The sequence below is a fragment of the Diadema antillarum genome, unplaced genomic scaffold (genome assembly GCF_040938485.1).
Source record: "Diadema antillarum isolate AM-2024a unplaced genomic scaffold, OU_Dant_1.0 seq00001060_RagTag, whole genome shotgun sequence".
NCBI classification, from domain to species: domain Eukaryota; kingdom Metazoa; phylum Echinodermata; class Echinoidea; order Diadematoida; family Diadematidae; genus Diadema; species Diadema antillarum.
The window spans coordinates 101,113-124,924 of record NW_027271887.1 but is presented as its reverse complement, the minus strand read 5'-3'; the positions used below and the strand labels follow the sequence as shown (position 1 = coordinate 124,924).

Sequence of the window (23,812 nt, the reverse complement as noted above, 5' to 3'; positions counted from 1 at the left end):
TTTGACTCCATCATATAAATAAAACAAATGTGATAGATTTGATAAACCTATATACATTACGTTAACAGGAAACAACCCCATTTCCTGGTCTACAAATACACACAAAACTGTTCTTTGACACGACTGATAATTTAAGAAGTGTGACATATAATGCCTCATGCATCGGCAGTGTGGTGACATTTGAATACTGTAAAATGAGGAATGTTCGCGTGCATTTTAATTTCGCATAAAAAAAAAATCAAAATGCATGCTAAAGATCTTGTATACACTATGTGCACTGAATGTTAGAGGCAACTCGTGAAAATTTCATGCTGCGAATAAGGTCATCAGCTCCCATTTGCGAAAATTTCATGCTGCGAAAATATTGTGTTTTACAGTAGTATGTCAGGAGAGAGGCAGCTACATATACCTTTAGCTCAGGTCTATTGCATACTAGGTGGTTACTACTGATACTATGTCATGAAAATAATTATGCAAAGCTGTAGTGTTCCACAGTTTTCCTATACATTCCATATTCAGTTTAATGAAACTCCCATTGTTATTGTTCTTTACACCCCTTTTCAAAGTCAATCCTCAAAACATAGACTGGACTTTCCCTTCAATAAACCTCATAATGGTAAGCATGAGCAAGAATTAACCCATGTTCACAAATTATACATAAATGTATCATTTCCATCTCCTTTTCATGAATTTCATATTAGAAACATGACTTCAATTCATATTCTATCTTGTTATTACTCTGAGAAAAATACACTCACAATAATCATATGCAGCCATATAGTGAATGAAGAAAAGATTTTCAGTAAGCATCTAAATGGTAAATAAAGCAACATGGTTACAGCAACTGCCCTTGCATATGGTGCACACAGATTTGAATCAAGAATCTACAACCCTGGTCAGTCATTAATAGTATGCCAGTACAAATTCAGTGTGAGTGGATTTTAACCCCTCTACTTTGATTTGATGGAAGGTGCACACAAACAATTTTCATAGATTACAAAGTAAATTCTGTAAATTCACAGTATCATGAAAAATAGTATCATTGCATTTCCATCCTTCCATCCATCCGTCAGTCAGTCAGTCAGTCAGTCAGTCAGTCAATCAATCAATCAATCAATCAATCAAACAATCAATCAATTGATCGATCAGTCTTAATAGGAACAGGAAGAGGATTCTCACTATTCTGACCCACTTGTTCCACAAAATAAAATCTTAAAAATTCTGATGCTACAAAGTGTCATACCGGTATAGACATCAATCACTGCACTCTGTCATCCAGAATTAACATAAAAATAGAAAAAAAGAAAAAAGAAGAACTTTTTTCCCCTACTGTGAGGACAGACCAGGGTTATATCATATACAGAGTGTGATTACATTGTAAGTATATTGTGACAACCCAGACACAATAGTTAACGATGCAAGGTAATATTGCTTAGTTTCAGTTCCAACCTTGTATGATACTTGACCAATTGTATGGTTACTTTCAAGTTTCAATACTTAAGAAAGTTTTCCTTGGGCAACAGTATTAAAGCATACACAAAAGAAACTCATCAGGCCTGTCTAAACATAAACGATACCCAATCCATCACATGTCAAACAGCCCACAAATTCACAGAACGACAATACTTCAATAATTTCCTTTATAAAATTCATCGACACATTTTACACAATGTATATGCCATGTATTTGGAAAAGTTTTTATTTTCAGGAATTTCCCAAGTTGGGTGCTACTTGCAAATTGAACAGCAATCACAAATATTAACTCTGATGCAAACATTAATGTAACATGCATGCATACATTTCTCTATTCTCACATGGCTTTATCTGTAGATCGCAAATTTAACCACTCGTAAAATTGTGGGGGAAGTCCTAATCACCAAAATGTTAGATTGCTAAATATACGGCGTAAACAGTATAAAACACTATACAGTATGTCCCCCCCCCCCAAAAAAAAATACAATCAGATTTTCACATTGAAAATTCCCAATATGATTAAATTGTGTAAATGCTACTTCAGAGTCTTAAAACAACACATCTTAGCTCTATTCTGCAGAAAACCCCATTCAATTTGGTTATGCGGTCACAGAGAAATGTGGCTTATTGTAAAGCACGTCATGAGTCTAGGACCCCGTTTACAGTGCGGGGCTGGGCCGAGCCATGGCCGAGCCGCGGCCGAGCCCAGCCTCAATTGCGAGGCCGAGCCCCGCAATTTTGTCCGTTTACACTGCAAGGTTCGGCCGCGCTTTTGATTCGAATCTTTCAATATTTTGTCGGAGTGGGGCTCTGCTTGTAAACAAACACAAGTTGGTATTGTCTGGTTTTCAGACCCTTTGCCAACTGAATTCCGTGGCGACAAAGTCGCCGTTCGGGCAAAGGCCTTTGCCAAAGGAAAAAAATCCTTTGCAGGACAAAACCACCTTAAACTATACTAGTTTTCGACGTTGAGGGGGTTAATATCCTGAAGAGCGAAAGGTACAGGCAGAGGGTTTGGAAGCCAGATTAAAATAATCCGCGCATTTGGCCCAGTTTGCATTTACACTGAGAAAAGGCCGGGCTCGGCCGCGGCCGAGACCACCTCCAGAGCGAGGCAAAATGCGAGGCCAGTTTTGGCCTCGCATTTGGCCTTTTGCGCGTTTACACTGAAATGAAGGTGGACTGGGCCGCGGCCAAGCCTCGCACTGTAAACGGGGTCTTATTCTTCCAAGTTTAGCACTTGGATGCTCTCCTACTGTGAACACAATGGACAGAACGTGGAGGGAAGAGATTCCTGACATGCTCTACAAAATTCCTCATTTCTTTTTAACCACAGAATAAAAACCAAAGCAGTTTTCTGTAAGATGTGGGAATGAGTTACAGTTTCATACCCTGAAATTATTTTTGGATTGATTTGCTATTTTTAAAGTAATCATTGCAGAAGGTCCCGTTGTATTTTTTTTTTTTTTTGACATACGGTACACATCTAAACTGGATTATGTGCAACAGTTCATTTTATGTCTCAGTTTACACAAATTTTTCTGAGCTATACACCAATTAACCAACAATAGAAAATGAAAGAAAATGATGGTAGACAAGATTATTCAATCAACAACCAATCATTTGCATAAAACTTACAAAAATAAGGATTTTCTGACTGCATTCCAAGAGTTGTTACCTCGAATAGATATTCAAAATAGGAACAGGACAAATACCACTGTTTCTTAGTACTATTTTGCCTTTTCTGTATCAACACCATCTTTGACAGAAATATTAGAATTATTTTAAGACCAACATTCAAGAGTTATACATTCATGGTAACTCATCAAGTGAACATTTCACAGTTTACCACTAGGCAGTCCTATGATGTCAGTCAAAAAAAAATGCCACCCCCCCAAAAAAAAAGTACTGAGTACACCTTGCAATGCAAGGACATATATGCATCAGAGAAAAAGACTTTATCACAAAATTCACACTTCTATGGGAGCAAGAGCATGCCACTTTATCCCAGCAAAAAAAAAAAGAAAAAAAAAAAGAAAGAAAAAGAGCTCAAATCTGGTTTGAGGGTGCCTTGTGCATTTTATACTGAATACGAATTTGGCATTCTGTGAATCAAATTGTCAAAATGAAGGAATTGAGCACAAATCCTATTTTACACGTGTATGTGTTTACAAACATCACAGCTCTAATTTCACTGGAATCCTGAAAGATCCTGAGTCTTATGCCATTTGCACTAAAAGCAAATACCAGTCAGCTCATTGACATTGTAAAAATGTAAGCAATTGGAACCCTTCACTAAACTACATCACGCATCTCTGAAATGAGAAACATTATCTTGCACATGAACAAGTATACAGGGATGCTAACCTTTTAGACAGCATTGCAGCATGTCTTAGAGCTGAAAGGGCATAGGTTTAGTGGAAAACATTACCTTTACCTTTCCCGCATAGACATGCCAAGCAACATAATTTGGGAAGAATGGTACTTTCGAAGAAACCTCCTTTGTGGGATATCAAGTTCCCAATCAAAATCTTATAAGAAATGGAAATTTCAGAAAGTAACCAGGGAAGTTCAAAGCTGTCACATAATGGACATCCACAAGTAAAGAAGAGAAAACTTCAGTATCACATTTCTAATCAGACTGAGATGAACAAATGGAAATTTTAGAAAGCAACTAGGAGGTTTGAAGTTGTTTTATGAAGGACATTTATGTGTGAAAAAGAAAAAACTTCAGTACCACGTTTCCAGGATTATGGAAACTTCATAGAAAGTAACAAGAGATGTTTTAAGCTATCTTATACTGAAGGACACTGTATGTGAAAAAGAGAAAACTTTAGTATCACATTTCCAATCAAAATCAGTTGAGAAATGCAATTTCAATAAATGAACTTAGGAGGTTTAAAGCTGCCATATGAAGTACATCTCAAGGCAGCAGAATTCGCCAGCAATGTGACAAAAAAAAAGTTCTCACTGCAGTGGGGTCGAAACAACAAACGGACCTCTTGCATACCAACACCCACGAGGGATTGTTGGCCACAACAAACACACCAACTTTAGATCTCGATGAAGAATGATACAACATTGAACTCTGTGCATTTTGCTGCAGGCCTTAAGCAAGAGCTTCATACACTTTTGGCGATATTTGTCAGCTTCACAACACGTTTCGCCATACCCAGTAACAGGATTGTAATGTAACAGAGTTACCACAGACTTACAGTGATCCCAATACTCTCTACGAAAGTATCGACATTTCATTTCAAAGCGATAACTGTGTCAATTTTGATGGGCTGAGTAGAGACTTGTTCACTACATTTTAGTCAGAAATCCTTTGCAGTCTTCCCCCCCCCCCCCCAATTCAAATTCCGGCTTACCAACCAATCAGCCATAAACAAAATGCATCATAGCATACAAGATTGTGTGCTCAGACATGGTTTCGTTGAGACCGGCTACCAGCCAATGCACCATCATTATCGCAAGTGTCATAACTTTTCATTTCAACAGGAAGAACTCCATCTGCACTACTAACACAATGTTCTCTCCTTTTGTCTCTAACTCCAAATGATCAGGCCGTATTACAAAACGCTCTCAGAAGGAATACATTTGACCACAATTTTACTTACGATTAATTCATTCTTTTTTAAAGATACAATGTTCCTGATTTGCCCCAGCCATATAATAACAGGACTTTATTTCACCGACTTTCAATCGCACACTCAATTGAAGTGCCATTTTTTCCCATTGTCCTATATGAGGCAAGAATGGGTCGATTCCAATCGTATCCTTGATAAAGTGAACACAGAAACAATTGTTGCCCCAATCCAGCATTTGGAGCTTAGCCCCAATTGTGTAATTGAGTCTTTCTAACGTAACCACACTGATGCATTCATACTACCAGAAATGCAAATAAACGTTTTGGGTTCACCAGATACTCAATATGCTACTGGATGAAAATCAGAGCAATGTCACTTTGGGAGGGAGAGGGGACAACAAAGGGATGTCATCATAACAGGGCTTTCGATATTCAGAGAGGAAGGAGATTACTATGTATAAAGGGGTATTAGAAAGTGTAGGGGGGGGTTGCAGAAGACTGTGTTGGAGGATTTGAGCAATGTTCAGGGTGAAGAGGCAGAAAATGTCAACAGAATTCAATCACTTCTATCCCTTTGTAAAGAGTTTAGGAGTACACTCCATGATCTGGCTGCTTGTGGACTGTCATTCCACACCAACAGTGATAGGCATGTTCCACAGAAGAAATTCAATGAGATTCTACAACAGTACAGGAGGGAGGTATTTCCTTTTAAGTGCCAGTTTACGTTTGGGGAAGATGATTCAATCACTATTTGAATTACGACATTTGATGTGCATGTATTGTATTATTATGTCACAAAACACACTATCATGCCAAAAACTGCGCCGTAAAACTCTCAAAATTTCAAATAATCACGATGTTTCTGGTCGATCAGGCTGAAGCGTAACGGTACATGCTTTTCGTGCCCGACGCATGAATATCTCCATCGGCCGTTGCTCTGTTGCTCTGTTGCGCAGTGGGCTACGCTCTGCGAGATGCGAGGGAGATCAGCCGCCGTGAGTTCCTAACCCACGGTTCCCCACGAACGTTCCCGTTGATCTCGTGATGAGTGAGAGTCATCGCTCCCCGCACGGTCATTCCTGACCAGTACGTACACTGTATGTATGTACAGTGTACGTACTATGCATAGTACGTACGGACTGCTGTGGTGTTTCACTGAGCTAGCAGCTGTCCGTTTCGACTGACTGAGCTGCGTCGATGGTTTCACCGGATGTTTTGATCGCGCGGTTTTTCCCTTCGATGTTTATAGCTACAGCTGTACATTCATTCAACCATGGACGGAGAAGAGACAAAGAAGAGACCTCGTGTCTCCTCTTCAGAAAAAAGAAGAAAATCGAAGGAAAGACAAAGAAGATATAGATCACATAGCAATGTGGTATCAGTCTCCTCTGAAACTGCCAAAACACTAAGGGCAATCGGAGAAGAGAATGAAATACTGAGCCTGCACGGGGTCATATCCCTTCTGATTTTGAGGTGAGTAACATAATAGGCCCTAATTAGTGTACCTGTGATCTACCCCGTCTAGTGACTAGTACCAGTAGTAATTTTTACGTAGGCTCTAGACTAGCTGGATCATGGATGGACACTGTCACGTACACTAAAAACTCGAACATTGTTACAGTAGTCAAGTCATTATTTATTGCACACTATACGCAAGTGCAAGACATCGATGCCATGCATCGCTGATTTCTGTCATGTTTCTCTAGGCACCTAGTATGAACCATGTTAACTAACAACAACCAACTTGTTAGAAGTGTGAAAGTAGATCCAATCCATCTGTGCAAATACAGCTCCATAGATTAGATGTATACACAAGTTATAAATGTAGTGGCAAATTGGGTTCGTCTTTTGGAAGTAGGCTTGAACACCCCTAGTTAGTAGAATGGGTTAATCGGGGAGGGTTTTATGCAAATTGGGGGGCTGCAGTCCTGTCTTCTGATTGGACGGCCAAGGCGCTGATTGGAACAATGGTTACAGAGTCTGACGTGCTTTACCGATACACATCTCCAATCATCAGCCATCTACCGCTTAAGCTAGGCAAGACCCTCAAGGTAACGCAGGTGAGCCCAGCAGTAGTTGTAGCAGTAGTGTAGTGAGTTTTATTATCGTAGGTGGTAGGTAAGGTAGCGTATTTTGGTAAGTTTCTGAGTGGAAAGGTTGCCCTCCGCTCAGCCACAACCCTAGGGTAATAACGCTAGTGCATATGTCATAGCTGACCCGCACCTGGGGTAGGGTTGCGCGGTCAGTGATTACAACACAAAGGTTACAGGCAGGCAGATATTTGCAGTCATTTTTGTTCTCAGTGTGCAGTAAAATTTACATATTATTATTAACAACTATTGATTCTAGAAAATCGAACAGTTTAGTATCCAGTACTACAATACTCCGTAGAATAGAATCTAACGTTGTTACCAGTGTTACTGTTAGTTGGTATGGTACCTGCCTATAAAAGCCATAACTTTTCCATATTTTTCGTGTACATAATACAGTAGGCTTGCGCACGTGTGTGTTTCTGTGCTTTGTGTGGCCATACACTGTACACGTACTAGCCAGCTTGAAATGGGGAGGAACACGGGAGGGTGAAATGCTGGTTCGGTCACTGTGTGCGCCGTTAGGTTACGTTCTTCCACAGTGGATTGTGCGGATGGCAGAGTGAGTGTAGCAGCAGCTGCCATACGGTGGCGCTCTTCAATATATTTCAAAATGTGTGGATTGACCGTTAGATCGGTTTAAAAAAACTCCTGAACTCAGTACATGGTATGGCTACATTTTGCGTGTTTTAAATCACTTAACGTTACTCATACTGATTAAGACTTTCATATTGATGATTTTAATCCTTAACACACACCCTGGAACCATCTTAAGCCCTAAAACGAAATCATACCAAGGGAAAACTGGCACTTTAAGTTGAGAGGGGATAGGATGGATGTAGGCATTCAAAAGGATAAGGCTGCAAGCATGAACAACTTTTTTGTGGCCTTCATTAAGTGGTTGGGCTTGTTGACCAAGCACCTCACACAACCAACATTCGGGGGAAGATGATCTTTGGTAAGGCTTGCAATGGAGCAAGAAAGTTTGAAATATCTGCACAAGTTGACGAAAGAAAAAGCTGCTTTGTCAACCAAGCAGGACGAACTTCAGGCAAATCTACAAGGTCTGATGGAATTTGAGGAGCTCCAAGCTTAAGAGCAGAAACCATGCTATGAACAAACTTGAAACTACAGTCATTAATGTACTCACTCATAGTATTATATTAGCTCTATAACTTCTGATTCTAGAGAAGATTTTAAACATTCCTTCATTTTGGGGGGTTTAGGCCCCCCTGGGGCCCCCTGGGTGGGGCATGGTGCCCATTTTAACAAATTGAGATCCTAACCTCTTAGGGATGCTACCTGCCAAGTTTAGTAAAAATGGGTCATGGGGTTCTCAAGAAGAAGTTGAAAATGTACAATTTAGGCCCCATTAGGACCCCTCCCCACCCCCTCCCCTGGGTCCCAAGGGGGGCACCCCTGATTCTGCCATGTACAAACTTGAAACTACAGTCATTAATGTACTAACTCATAGTATTAACTTAGCTCTATCACTTCTGGTTTTAGAGAAGAAGATTTTTAGAGATTCCTTAATTTTGGGGGTATTGGGCCCCCCCTGGGGGCCCCCTGAGTGGGGCATGGTGCCCATTTTAACAAATTGAGTTCCTAACCCCCTAGGGATGCTACCTGCCAAGTTTGATGAAAATCGGTCTTGGGGTTTTCAAGAAGACGATGAAAATGTAAAAAGTTTACGCGCGACGGACGCCGGACGCCGGACGCCGGACGAAGGGCGATCGCAATGGCTCACTTGAGCCTTTGGCTCAGGTGAGCTAAAAAAAAGGAAAAAAAAAAAGATCTTAAGACAACAATTGTAATCACTGGAAACAGCTAAGAAAAAATAAATAATTCTACGCTATTTCTCTGCTTTTGTTCCCCCTGATTTTTGCAAATTGGGTTGTAAAATGTGTGAGAGATATGGCAAAAAACAAACAAACATGATCAAGGTGATAAGTTGTAGGAAAAACAAAAATTATATATCTCAATTTCTTGAGGGGGTATTTCATATTAGTCCCCCATCCGCTATTGAGATTTAAGGGCAGTGTTCTTTGTACTTTACTATGAGTGTCATATGATCTTACTGAGCTTTCACTAAAATTTGCATGCCAAATGTGTGCGTGCTCCCATAATCTGGATAAGTAACATTTAAGTATCTATGATGTGATTTTGATAAAAATCTTCAATATCCACAAATCTTTACATTTTTTTAGGTAAAAAAAAGACTGGGCTCATCCCGTAGTGAGCAAACTGCAGGAGCCTTCGGGAAAAAGATGAAGGAGGTCATAGCGGCATCAGATAGACGCTTCTTGGCTGCTGAGGAATGTCAGAGACAGCAAGAAGATCGTAGACGAGAAGAAGATGCTAACTTCATGAGGAGCATGGTGGATATGCTGAGGATGAACTTCGAAATGGCCCAGCGAAGAGATGAGAGAACTACAGTCATCAATGTACAAACACAAAGTAACTTTGCTTTATCAAGTCTGGTTTCTAGAGAAGAATTGTAAATATTCCTTAATGTGGGGGGGGGGGGGGTTAGGCTCCCTTGGGTCCCCTCGGGTCCCCAAAGGGGAGCATGGCGCCCTCTTGAAGGGGAAGGGGCACCCGTGATTCTGCCATGAGCAAACTTGACACAACAGTCATCAATATACTGACTCATTGTATCAAATTAGCTCAATCACTTCTGGTTCTAGAGAAAATCTTTACAGATTCCTTACTGGGGGATGGGTTGGGCCCCCCACGGCCCAAAGGTGAGGCATGGTGCCCATTTGATGGAATTGAGATTCTATCCCCTAGGGATGATACCTGCCAAGTTTGGTGAAAATTCATAAAGGGGTTTTCAAGAAAAAAATGAAAAATTACAATTTAAGCCCCAATTTAGGCCCCCTGGGCCCCCAAAGTAGGGGCATGGTGCCCATTTGACAGGAATGAGATTCTATCCCCCTAGGGATGCTACCTGCCAAGTTTGGTGAAAATTCATAATGGCATTTTCAAGAAAAAGATGAAAATGTACAATTTGGGCCCCATTAGGACCCTCCCCATCCCCGTCCCCTGGGTCCCAAGGGGGGTACACAAGATTCTGCCATGAACAAACTTGAAACTACAGTCATCAATGTCATAACTCATAGTACTAACTTAGCTCTATCACTTCTGGTTCTAGAGAAGAAGATTTTTTTCTTTTTTTTTTAATTTCTTAATTTGGGGGGTTTGGGCCTCTCTGGGGATAACAGCAGCTCATTTGATACAACAGCGGCCCGCAATTTCTTCATGCAGGCCCTACAATCGGTACTTATTTCACATAACCAGGGAACCCTTCCCACACGGCGGGGGATAATACAGGTCCTCGGTTTCTGACGGGCCCCCGGAATCTCGCCCCAGCGACCGTATCGCGAGCTCCGTCCCCCCCCCCCCCCCCCCCCCCCGGCAACTTCAAGATGATCATCAGGCTCGAAGCAGACTGGAGACTGGAGCTGATGGGTGCATCAAGAGTTGCTGTAGACGTCGGAGTGCTTGAGTACGTCAGGGGCAGCTGGACATCGATCAGGTTGTGACGGTTGGAGCTGCGATGGCATCTCACGCACTGAACAAGTATTTGATAACTGCTGAAGTTTCATCTAAACGGAAGGACCGATTGGACTTCATGCAGATTTTGTGTTTTTGTGTGATTTTGTGTTTCGTGTTTGAAAGTGTCTTAGTCAGTTTAACCCATCCACGTACGGGCCTCTGTGTATCTGTACTTTTGTGCCTGCCTAGTAAGTTGGCAGTGAACTTGGGTGCAATCTTCCCTACGGCGCGATCTACACGCGAAGGGCATTCATACGTCATTGAAAAATGCACTGTGTCATTCCCACTAGGCAGGAGGGTTGATGCGTGTACACTCGAGCGATGTGCACTTAGTTGACTAAATACAGCGCTAGTTTGTGTGAATTATGTGAAAGAAAATATAAAATTTTTGAATTCTGAAAGAAATATTACGTTTGTGTATATTTTTTTTCGTATTTCCTCTTCATTTCAACCCCGTTGTTATCACACATTACCCACACGCAAATCGAAGCGTCCACAATGTCCTCGACTCCCTCGGAGACAACTGTGGGACATTCCATTCAGTCACGGGGTTTTTGTTTTGCAACATCATGAAGTAACTCTAATACAGAGATTTTTTGCGATTGCTAATCTATTTTATGAATGAATCACGATATATTATGCCTTAGATAACATATTTTCAAATTTTTAGAGACACAAAAAAGATTTGTAATACAATCACGATACGTTTGACTATTCATTCACCCTGTGCAGAAATCTGCATGTCTCCCACCACACGAGTATCGCTCTCTCTCAATCTTCGATCGCGATAGCGTGGGAAAACAAAGACCGTACGTGTGACGCAGTAGTAAACACGTGGATTATGCTGCTTCGGAAAACGAAAACGTGGCATGGTACAAAGGAATCCGATGTAAAAAAGCCACACTTTCGAAAGCTAAAACGAATAGCGAAATCAAAATCCACTAAAACGATCGGCACACGGTCTTAGCACTCTAATGTAGATTCCCAGTTCACGTTTGGCTGAGTTTGAGAATAGTATTTCTGAGTTTTCCTCGCACGACGAGATCAAGAATGAGATCGGTGAACTTCATACAGCTACAATACAACAGCGTGTGTACTGTAGAACACGTACTGAATGAGTGAAGGTGCTTCTTGTCATGTGGCAAGAACGCAAGGAATGCACCAGATACGGTGTGCTACAGATTCTTGGGGCGAAATTTGCCTTGATAGAAGCCCTCCCTTTATTTCATATTTGGATGGTAATTCCAATTCTTTATAGAATCGTAAATATAAATACGTTATATATTTATTGTACACTTTTGAAACATAATGCAAATATTTTTCAGGGTTTTCATTCCAAATTTTTCTCCATTTCGAATAACAAATGTAATAATATATGAAGAGTTCTTGATTCGAGTCTAATTCAACGCTCCTTTTTGCAGTTACGTCATGGCAACGATGCATAAGTAATCAGCTGTTATGTAGTCGTACAACTACTGCAGTTCCTGTGAGATGTAAATGTATGCCCATGTGATTTTATCAGTGGCATTACTGATTTTACAATCTTACCTTCTCTGTTTTTCTTTTACAGAAATTCAGGCATTATCAGATGAAGCAGTCTTTGTCAGAAGTACCCTGTCATATCACTTTTGCCAGGATAGTTTCAGGTTTCTCTTGATCATTATCAAACTATGTTGTACTACTTGTACATTTGAATGAGCTAATATAATATGGGCAAATATAAGTCAACTATTAGAATTCATGTTTGCACTATAAATAATTTCATATAATACAAGAAATGTCTTATATCATAAGAAATCATTTATGGTCCGAACATGAATTACAATAGTTGATTTATTTTTTTCTTTCATTTCCAAATATCATTAGAATTATTTTGTAATCATTATTATCATAATTATTAATACTATTATTATTATTATTATTATACCTATTATTATCATTATTATTACTATATTATATTATCATCATCAATATCATTTGCTTATTAGGTTCTAATATTTACAAATGTCATGATATTGATGTTGCTATGTGTTCTGTCTTTACATGGCAAAGTAGGATTTTTTTTTTCATCCAAGGGCAAAGAAAAAAGAGAGAAGGAAATGAAAGGGACAGAATGGAAAACACCTGCTCTGCAGGCTCTCTTTATTGTAGCATTCCATACAACATAACTATACATGTACAATTGTGAATACAATAAACAAGTAAACAAGCAACATTTCAAACTGGACCTAATACAAATTTATTGTCTAGCTTTTAGTTGAATTAATTTTTGAAGTGAACCTGAATAACTGAACAAGGTAAAAAAAAAATAGGAGTTAAATTCCTGCAGTGATTGCTCATAGGGCCTCATCCACTTCAAGCTCTGCTTATGACGGTCCCCTGTATTGATTTCTCCTTTGTTAATAGATACAATATGCCTTAATATGTTATTTTGATTCATAATTATGTCACTTCAGACTGAATGTTGTTACGCAAATGATTTTTCTTTGTATTGATTTTGTATGTATCTGTATCATTTTATTTTCATTTGCAATTGTATTCGGAGAAAGAAAATGCAGAAATAAACCAAACAAACAAAAATATGTGAATTAGAAAGGACATTACAAAACAGAGTAATGTGAAGTTTTTGTTTTCATGTTACCAGTTTGATAAATTTTTCCTCAAGAAGTCCAGTTTGAAATGTTACATTGCTTTTACAATGAATTACCATAAAAAATTTACAAACAGAAATGAAGCGTTATTTGGAATCCTGACAGCACTGACAACTGAAAATCGATCACAGTGAGATGCCACTCTCAAACAAAACAGAACACTAAAACACTATCTACCACCCATATGCTGCAAACCACATCACCACTTACACCTCATGCTCTCGCTGCTCTCTCCTGCACCATCTACCATCCATGATATGCAGCAAAGGATTTGCTGCACATCACCACTTCACACGTTCGGGTCTCACAACGCCGCCTCTCTCTCTTGCACGCCTGGCACGCTTGCCGAGTTGGTCCCTTCCCAAGAGCATGACCACCATGATTCTGGTCATCATGACCGTCATCACCATGGGAGCTGAGGAGAAGTTTGGCCAAACGCTTCCGGAACTCAAGCTGAGTCAGCGGTTTTGGGCGTCCACTTCTGGTTTCCCTCTGATGGGCCTCAGATTCATTCATGAGAATGAATGCATTAGCTACGGCCACATCAAAGAGAAACCAGAAGACATACACCCACCACCGCCGACTCGCGCGAAGGTTGGATACTCCGTCCTCAGCTGGTCAGCTCGGTCGACTCCTCTCATGAATTTGTTGTACTCACGGAGAGCGACAGGGCATGGGACCACCCTCTTTGTCCCATCTCGCTGCTTTGCGATCGACAGTTTGTCCTCTGCTGTAGGATCATCGGCTGAAGAGAGCAGGTTCACAAGATGCTTGTCCTGCAAGCATAGGCTGAAAGCTGGCCACGCTGGAGCACATTGAACTCACCCTGTACTTTCAGCCTAGGCTCGGCAAGTTCAGCATGTGGCAAACCTCGACGGTTGCGACGAACCGTCCCTCGAGCAAGGGTGCCCTTCTGCTGGAGGCTCTCGAACAGATCAACAGTGGTGAAGAAGTTGTCCATGTTGACCACATGATGCTTCCCCCGAAGCCGTTCAGTCATCTCAGTCACTACACGTGCTGCCAACCCTCTCTCACGCCCTCTTCTCTTCTCTTACCCAACATACACCTGAAACTCATTGCAGTATCCATTCATAGGGTCAGCTCTCATCCACACCTTTATCCCATACTTCGTCGGCTTGCTTGGAATGTACTGGCGGAATCCGAGACGGCCACAGAAAGCAATCATGGCCTCATCAACTGAACAATTTTGGTGAGGATTGTATTGCTGCACACAGTTTGCCAAAACTTCATTCAACACCGGTCTAACCAAGTGCAGCTTGTCATGATTTGGGTGCTCTTTTGGTAGGTGTTGAGTTCGATCATTAGCATGAAAATGCACGCTAATTCCTTCAAAACGTTTCCGAGACATGAACTTAGCGATACGGAGATGGCCAAAAACATCATCGGAGCTCCACATCCAGCACATTTCTGGGAGAGGCATTATGCTGAGGTACAGCCGAATACCAAGGTAACACTTCATTTCTTCCACTGACACAGGCTGCCACCTAGGGAGATTTGGGTTGGCTTGCCGCTTTTGTGCAGCATACCGATTTGTCTCCTGGACCAAGTGCTGGATCAAAGTCAAAGGAAACAACAAGAAGAAAAAATCCAGCACTGTAGACATTTCATTCAGTTTTGTTGTCGGTCCAGGTGGAGGTCCTGAAAAGGACCTTGCCAAAAAAGAATGCAGGTCTCTAGACCACTCCTGAGCATCAGCTTGTGTGTCACTGTCAGTGTCACTCTCATCATCATCACCATCACCATCATCACTTGAACTTTCACCAACATCACTGTCGTCATTAGAGTCATTCCCACCGATCTCATCCACCGCAAAACCCTCAAAATCACTCTCATCTTCGTCACTCAAACCAAACACATCAGCATACGATTCATACCTCACAGACATATTGCAGTACAAAAATGAAATGGAGGTGGAAAAATAATAAAACACGAATACGATCGACAACAAAGGCAAATTACCGTAGAAAAAAATATACAGAATATCTTGCACCGAAATCTAAAAAGGAGAAGAAAAACTACAATGAGAAATACTACGATGAAAACACGAAGCTTGATGACGAAGGACGGAGCTGCTGCGGAGACACTTACGGTAGGTAGAAACGAGTACAGTAGGCTACATGAAAAGTACGATGGTCACACACACACAACGACGTTCAATCAATCAACCGACACTCGAACAAAAACTCACCTCCAAATTGCTGCAAACGAAATAATCACGCAACAAAAAATGGAACACAACACGATCAGATGTACGGCTGTACTCTGAAAATAAAGGGATAGAGTGAAATGAAAGCAAAAGAGAGAATGAGAGAAATGGACGAAACCCTACAGAACTTATGTCACACTAACGTAATGCGACACAGCAATACCTTCGTAACCACAGTGAGTAAACAGGTATCAGGCAACAAGTCTCAACTGCAATCGATAACACGATACCGCGCGTAAGAAATCACTGCCCTTGCTGGAGCAACAAAGATGCATGCGCGCTGTAAACATGAATATTGATTAGTTTCTCAGCAGGCTCGAACCCCTGGTAGGTGTTTTGGCCAATAAGAGACATTCTAAAATAGATTTCTATGCATAGATTATTTTTCAGAGTCCCAGTAACGATCTCTGTGATTGGCTAAAATCATTCTACAGCTCCTGGCCAAGTCTCAGGTCATAGGACGCCCTCTTTTGGTCATAAATAATAAAACCCACGATATATGTGGGTTGTGACGGGGATGGGTTAAGCGCATAATTTATAGTCATGTGTGAACAGTTTGTTTATAAGTAACAATTATGCAGGGCGTGCAAATTGATAATTGCTCTTCAACATCATTTGGACCAGCAATAGGGTTTTGTATAAATCTCGCTTCAGGCCATGCACTGATAGAAAAGTTTAGTGGGTGTTGTGAAGATGGCACTGAAACACCTTTTTCTAACTGGATGGAAATGTTCAATCTCACAGTTGAGCCTTTCAGTTTAAGTGATGAGGAAAAGGCTAGAGTTTTAGTGAACAACCTCACAGGGACAGCAAGAAAGGAGATCCTCAATTGTCTGTCAAATGAGAAGCGGAGGAGTTTTACAGAGGTTGTAAAAGCTCTCCATCTGTGTTTTAGTCGAGAGAATTCTCATTATTTGTGAGGTTTGTTCCATAATCGTGTTCAACATGATAGTGAAGACTTGGCAGATTTCAGTAGGGCTCTCATGCGTCTTTATGCAAAATTGGTAGATGCTGCAGATGATGAGAGGGAAGCTACTGACAGCTTTGAGGCAGCTTAGCGACGAAGCTCTGTCCAGTCAGTTTGTCAGTGGAGCATGGGATGGGAGGGAACGTCTTTTGTTGAGGCATTTGCACATAAACAATCGGGATGCAGATTTGAAGTACATAAGCACTTGCCCAGTTTCCCGGAGCAAGTGAAAGTTGAAGTCAGGCAAGTATTATGGAGCAAAGGCATAAAATGCTTGCCCAGATCGGGCAAGCAAAAATTTTCAAAGGAATTTTTTATTTTTTATTTTTAAGTTTAGAATATCTTTAAGGTGCAAACAATTGTATTTATGTTTTTTTTTTAAATGGTCCTTATGTTTTGGGACTTTTATGTGATTTTAAGCTTTAAATGAACTGTACAGGATATTTTGGGGAAAAGTAAAATCTATTTTGGGGCAAATGTTTTTCAACAATCAAAATATTATGTAGCACCTTGTGATGCATGGCACCATCTTATTGTTTGTCTTGCCTGCTGACCAGACTGACCATGATGCCGACAACTAGACTGACTGTGATGCCGACCAGGTGGCGTTGACAACCAGACTGACCTTGAGCCATTGGGCAGGTCTATGTGCCAATGAGCACGTCCGTCATATTTTTTCTTTTTTATAAGTCATCTGGTAGCTCTCTCAGACCCAGTGTGTTGACACAAATGATTTTGACATTGTACTGCTCCATGTTGGGACAAACAATCCATACCATGTACAAGTATCTTGGATTGGGATTGTGAGTCTCATACTCAGTTGAATATAACTGTCATAGAGAGAAGCATCCCTGTGCTGACATGGTTTTTAAGTGCTATTCTTCCTCGTTGGGATGCCCAGGATTTGTATGAGGCAAGACTCTTCTACAATCTTAGACTTCATTCTCTATGTTCGTCTTTCCTCAACTGCAGCTTCCTAGACTTTTCTTCTCCTTTTTGTAATTATAATGACCTTCTTTTCCTACGATGGCCTCCATCTCAATTTTCTGGGGAAGAGGGTGCTTTGTGATGTTGTCACACAAAGCATCATCATCATCTTTCAAGGCTAGCAAAAGAAATATTATCTTTTATATAATCATATGTGATTATGAAAAAGCAACTGCAAGATACTATGGATAAGACATGGGAAGTATTTTTTCATGCATTAAAAAGTATATTCTATAGCCTCTACATCAACCTCTCAGTTCAAGGAAATGAACTCAAATAAATTGTTCTTCAAGATGAAACATTCAAGAATTTCATGAATTTCTCCGCGGGGGGCTGGTTTCTTCTCTCTTCTAACATCAACAGTCCTTCGCACCCCCCCCCCCCCCCACTCAGTTCATGAGTGACCTAGGCAGTGGCCTGCTGAACTGTCCCCAGCAGACCCCCAAGGAGTGGTCAAATTGTACATTAAAATGGGTGGGGCCCTACGAGATCCCTGGTTGTGCGGGATGTGGGAGTAGTTCTTAGAGATTTTTTTTGGCCACGGTTGTTTTTTATTATGCCTCTAGTTTGTTTTTTTTTTAACCGGGGGGGGGGGGGGGGGTGGAGATACATTGAATGACTGAACTCTCAAGTACAAGACAGATGGCAACTCACAGTAACTGTGGTAAGTTATACCATGTTGCTACAACAGTGGCATGAGCTCAAATCTGAACTGTTCTTCAAGAAGAAATATTCAAACAAGTTTCATGAATTGCAAGCATACAAAGAGAAGGACAATGGCATTATGTTTGGTTATAAATGATTTTCATCCTGTACCCATCTTTGAAACTATTCCTTACCAGTGTGAGTAAGAAAAATGATTGGATTTAGTAGTTGTATGAGTACGAGCATATCAAATTTCAGGGCAAGAAGTGCCAGAAGTAGGTGGTCCTGGAGATTATTATAATGCCCAGGTGTGGCGAAATATTGTTGGATTCCTTCCATACCATATGCCCTCATAGGATTCTCTTCTCAACAGTAAACCGTACCAGGACATCTGAAGTAAAAGATGGAAAGTGCATAACAATCTTTCCAGATTTGAAATGGGAACTTTCCGTATTTGGACATAGTGTAAATAGTGTTGACATAGGAATCGGTGAGACACTAGCGCTTGAAAATGCAAAAGTGCTGTTCAGTTATGCAATAAAATGTGTACCAGGCACAGGTATTCCAGACATGATGGAAGAGCTGACAGGAAAACTCCTCCATTCTCCATGATATGCTGAAACTGTTAGACATTTCACTTACATATGGAAGAAGTACAACCAAACTTTGAGGCATAACTTGCGCAAGCTGCTCATCGCCTGCAGCAAAGAAGTGTGTGGATCATGTAAATTCTACTGAGGAGACATAGCCTCAATGAAACCAGGTGACACTGCCAAAAAAACCCCCCAAAAAACAAATAAGTTCTCATTCGAAGTTATCTTTGCTGTCACGTGAAGAACTCAATGAGCGCTGCAGATCATTGCAGGGGGATAGGCAACAGTTATCATGTGAGAACGTTGCTTTGAAAAAGCACATTAAACAAATGATGGCCACAGAATCCAGCGAACTCTCAAAAACCCAGGCTGAAGCTAAGCTAAGCTGCTGATTGGTTCAAATCATGTTTACTTGACAGACAGCAAGTGACCCAATTCAAAGGAGCCAAGTCGATCACATCCTTCAACTATCAAATAAGATATACCTCAAGGATCAATTCTCGGTCCCCTTGTATTTTCAATTTATGTCAACAGTCTACCCGAGTGTACTGTAGAAGGTGTTATAGATATGTACGCTGATGATACGACCCTTCCTTGAGTTGCCGAGTTGTTTGTCCTGTTGAATGTTGCAGTTGAATGAACTATTTTGGAGTTAAGACCTGTGAGGGAATTTTGCAACTACCTACCACTCGATAATGGCTGGAACGTGGACTAAAGAGGAGGAGAGAATGCTTCTGCAACCATGCAGTGAGGCTGCAGTGAAAGAAGAGCTCAGTGGGACATCGGCTGATGCTGACGCATACAATACCCTATTATGAAAACTCTCGGAACATGGGGTTGAAAAGATGAAGATGCAAATACCGGTACATAACAAACTTGAGTACATCAAGAGAAAGTGATAAAGATTAAGTGTCACTATAAAAATGAGTGGGAAAGGCAAAACAATGGTGAATAAAGACGTATGTTCCCTCATTTGGGGGCACAGGGCTCTCACTGAGCCAGTCAAACTGATTTCATCAATGAGTGGAGCTCCTGCCCTGCCTGGGCCCTGGCATGCATGAAGCTGGTGAGGCCGATGAGGAACAAGATCATGTACATGGTATTCCGGTGGAATATGCACATCATACACACAAGTAAAAAAGAAAAGGGTAATCAAACTCGCAATGACATGAGCTAGGACACAACGCACACAGAGAAAGAAGAGAAAAACCGGAAAATAACTGGAAAAGAAATTTTCGAGAATATGGAGAGGAACCCCTGAAATCTATGAGTGATATTTTGACTAGTGGGTTGGTAGGCCATAAAACATGCCACATCTGGTAAGACTGCGAGACGCAACAACTGACTATGTACTATTGAAAAGTTCAGAAGACGTTAAAAAAGAAGTTGAATTTACCGGGTAGCATATTGGGCAGAAGAAGAGACTTGTGAAGTCAACGCTGAAGATTATGAGATGTCCAAGTATGCCATTGCTGCTGGTCTCATTTGGGGAGATCTCACCTTATCTTAAGCACTCACTTGCAGAATATATAGTGAGTTATTACTGCATACTTCTCTCACTAGATCACAATTTAGAAACCCACGTTTAAGGGTCTTTTAGCCAGAAACTATACCCAATATTAAGGATTTTTGGTGAAATGTGACCCATTTAAAAGTGGGGGGCATTTTTAAGGTTTTAAGTAAAATGTGGGGGCATGTTTAGGGACCCCATTTAAGTTAAGTGACCCATTTGCGCCGCACATCCCCGTTCACCTTACTACATGAGGACCACAAGCTTGAGTGCAGAAACCAAAGAAGTCACTCACAAATTCTATGAAAGAAATGAAATCTCTTGACGATCCTGATGGGCTGAGTAGAAACATGTTCATTTTGTTATGGTCAAAAATCATTCATAGTCGACTCTTTATTTTTCCCCATTTAAATTCCGGCTTATCAACAAATCAGCCACATATAAATGCACCATAAAATAAAAGATTGTGTGCTTAGACATGGTTTCGTTTTAACCGGCTACCACCCACCATCATTATCGCAAGTGTCATAACTTTTCATTTCAACAGGAAGAACTCCATCTGCACAACGAAGACACTGTTCTCTCCTTTTGTCTCTAACTCCAAATAATCAGGCCCCATTACGAAACGCTTTCAGAAGGAATACCTTTGACCACGATTTTACTTTATGAGCAAAGAAGACGTTGAAATTGGAGGAAGCAACAGGAAAGGTTGTGACTGTGAATTTGTGGGGGGCGTGACCCTGTGAAGGTTGTAGCAGCTGAAGTGCTAAGTGAAAGTGTCGTGACGTCTTGCCCATCAACGAAGGTAGAGGTAAGTTGATGAAGGTTTTTCGGAAGTGTTAACAATTTTTTGTGAGAAGGTTTAAGCATGTTTTTTGTGTGTGTGTGTTTGTTTTTGTTGTGGGTTTTTGTTTTTGTATCTTTTTTTTTTTTTTTTTTGTTCTAGAGTGTAAAAGCTCCAAGGCGGGGGTTCAATCCTGCTGAGAAATTATGTTTATGTTTATTGGGAGCTTGATCTTTGGTTCGCGAGCAAATGCTGTGATTTTTAGGTGCGGCTCATGCCGTGATGGTGATCTCTAGGAGTTCGTAGTTAACTGTAGTTTTTGCTGAGTGCGCGGCATGACGTGTGCGTTCGAGTATGTCGAATTATGTTAGTGCTAGAAAATGTGGGAAATTTCCTAGGTTTCGTGCGCGGTTTCCTGTCCGTGTTCACTTTGAAGGGAGAAGGGACAACAAAGGCAAGTTATCATAACAGAGCTTTCGATATTCAGAGAGGAAGGAGATTGCTATGTATTAGGGGTATGAGAAAGTCAGTGTAGGGGGGGGGGGTTGCAGAAGAAACAATTGAGCTAGTGAAGACTGTGTTGGAGGATTTGAGCAATGTTCTGGGTAAAGAGGCAAAAAATGTCAACAGAATTCAATCACTTGTATCCCCTTGTAAAGAGTTCAGGAGTACACTCCGTGATCTTGCTGCTTGTGGAGTGCCATTCCGCACCATCAGTGATAGGCACGTTCCACAGAAGAAATCCAATGAGATTCTACAACAGTACAGGAGGGAGGTACTGTTACTTATACTGTTACTGATTTTTGATGATAATATTACAAATAACTACGTCTTTTGAGTTAGACTATAGCCTGCTATTATATGGTTACCAGTATGTAACGCTTTGGAATGTAACGGTCTTGGTCTCGCTTTCTCTTTCCCCATCTGCTATTCTATTTACTCTGTCTGCGACAAGTCCTCCTCCCTTCCAAGTCCCTTTGATTTTCCCTGACTGTTATCTTCTCCTTCAGGACCACAATGTCCTCGCTCCACTGACCTGACCTGACCATGTCCTCAACTTGCCCTCAGCGAATTAGGTCAAGGACTAAGTTCTTAGGTCCAGCCTTGTGGCCAATTAGCTGTACTCTCTTGAGGCTTGGTCACGTGCCGCCCAGGCCAGGCCCACGGACGTATGAATGGTATAAATACCGGCTCCTTGCAGAAATTAGAAGTGGAGAGTCGGATTGAGATTGCGGGTTCGGACTAGACACTTATCACCTTAACACTGCAAGTCGGGCTGGAGAGTCAGCCAAGAGATTCTGTTCTGAATTGTGTAACACTGCGGTTGGAAATAGACAACAAACTTGCTGTCAGGTCCGGAAGACATTGTGTCCCCTTTACTTTCTACTAGTTGTCCGACTGAACTGCGTGCCGAGTGTGTGGTGCAATGTTTTACAATACATTTCTCGTTAATTGATAACGAAGGTTCCCTGTATTCTCATCATCAGAAGCAAGGGAAATTTACCCACTTTCGTTACACTGGTGGCAGCGGTGGGATACAAACTTACACACGAATTGATTTGACTTTGACATAAACACAACATTAACTCCGAAATGTCACCAAAGAAGAGAAAGAGCCAGCTAGAGGCTGAAGTTAAGGAGCTCCATCTGCATCTCGAGGAGACTCGTCGACTGCTTAAGGAAGCGACAAAACACACAACGGAGGACCTCGACGAAGGCGACGTATAGCAGCTGCCTGGGTATCACATGTCGGTGCAACTCCCACCCCAAGAACAATTCAATGGCAATGGCAGACCATGGGAAAGTTTCATCTCATTTTTCTCCACTCTCGCGTGTGTCTGTCGATGGGATGACAACAAAAAGCGATTTCGGCTCCTGGCCTGCTTGAGGGGAGATGCAGCAGACTTTGTGTTTCAGCAACTTAGCCATGAAGTCAGGCAAGATTTTGAACAGTTGGTTACTGCTCTCGGGGGCAGATTTGCCCATCAGCCGTCACCATCGACATTTGTGTCTCAAATGGAGTCCCGGCGTCTCTCTCTGAAGGAAACAATTGCTGACTGCGCTGCTGATATCCGTCGGTTGACAACTTTCAGTTACCCAACGGCTGACCTAGCGACGCGTGAGACTATAGCAACTTGCCACTTTCTTCGCGGCCTCGGGGATGGAAGTATGTCGATGGATGAGAAATAAGATTTGAAGGTCTTTTTTTTACATGTATAGAAAAACAAGGAATTAATCATTTGCCTTGTCAGCTGATTGTTTACATTTGGTAAATCCTCTTATTTCATTTAAGGATTTAATCTTTTCAACTCTTTTTCAGACATGCATCCTCAGAATCAGTGGATCCTAATGACAGGTGGTGTGTGGCAACTCGCTGGAGAAGATTGTGGGCCATGAGATCAGAAAGACCTGTGTGGCAACAACAGGTTGGGCATGGAGGGGATATCTTCATTTGCAGAGTTACAAGGTTGCCATGCTGTCGTCTCAAGTACTATTTCCAGTAAGTCAAGCCAAGCCCTCTTCAAAAACAGAATTACTTTCCTAGCCATTTTTTTTTTCAATTTCCACATTCAAAAGGTTTTTTTTTTTTTTTTTCATTTGGTGAGCTATAGGATAAAGGGATCGTATAGTTTTGGTTGAGACTTAACAAGGTTTTTGTCATTTTTTTTTTTTTTTTTTGGTGGGATAGGAGAAACCTCTCATGAAATATGAAAGAGCATGTAGTTCCATGGGGATTT

General features: G+C 41.2%; 1 protein-coding gene across 1 annotated transcript; it reads right to left on the bottom strand.

Moving 5' to 3' along the window:
* Positions 1–13,604: 13,604 nt before the first annotated feature.
* On the bottom strand, positions 13,605–15,267 carry LOC139743226 (piggyBac transposable element-derived protein 4-like). The gene is made up of 4 exons (XM_071653720.1): positions 14,417–15,267; positions 14,187–14,284; positions 13,936–14,106; positions 13,605–13,894 (listed from the first exon to the last, which is right to left on the bottom strand). The coding sequence occupies exons 1-4, from the start codon at positions 15,265–15,267 to the stop codon at positions 13,605–13,607; spliced, it is 1,410 nt and encodes a 469-aa protein (XP_071509821.1).
* Between the last annotated feature and the right edge of the window lie 8,545 nt (positions 15,268–23,812).

Excerpts from the sequence above, each read along its gene's own strand:
- LOC139743226 (XM_071653720.1), bottom strand. The coding sequence starts at position 15,267 with ATGTCTGTGAGGTATGAATCGTATGCTGATGTGTTTGGTTTGAGTGAC. Across the intron at positions 14,285-14,416 it reads GAGTTTCAGGTGTATGTTGG|CCTCCAGCAGAAGGGCACCC; the intron begins GTAAGAGAAGAG and ends TCTGTTCGAGAG. Across the intron at positions 14,107-14,186 it reads GCCTAGGCTGAAAGTACAGG|CCGATGATCCTACAGCAGAG; the intron begins GTGAGTTCAATG and ends TGCTCTCTTCAG.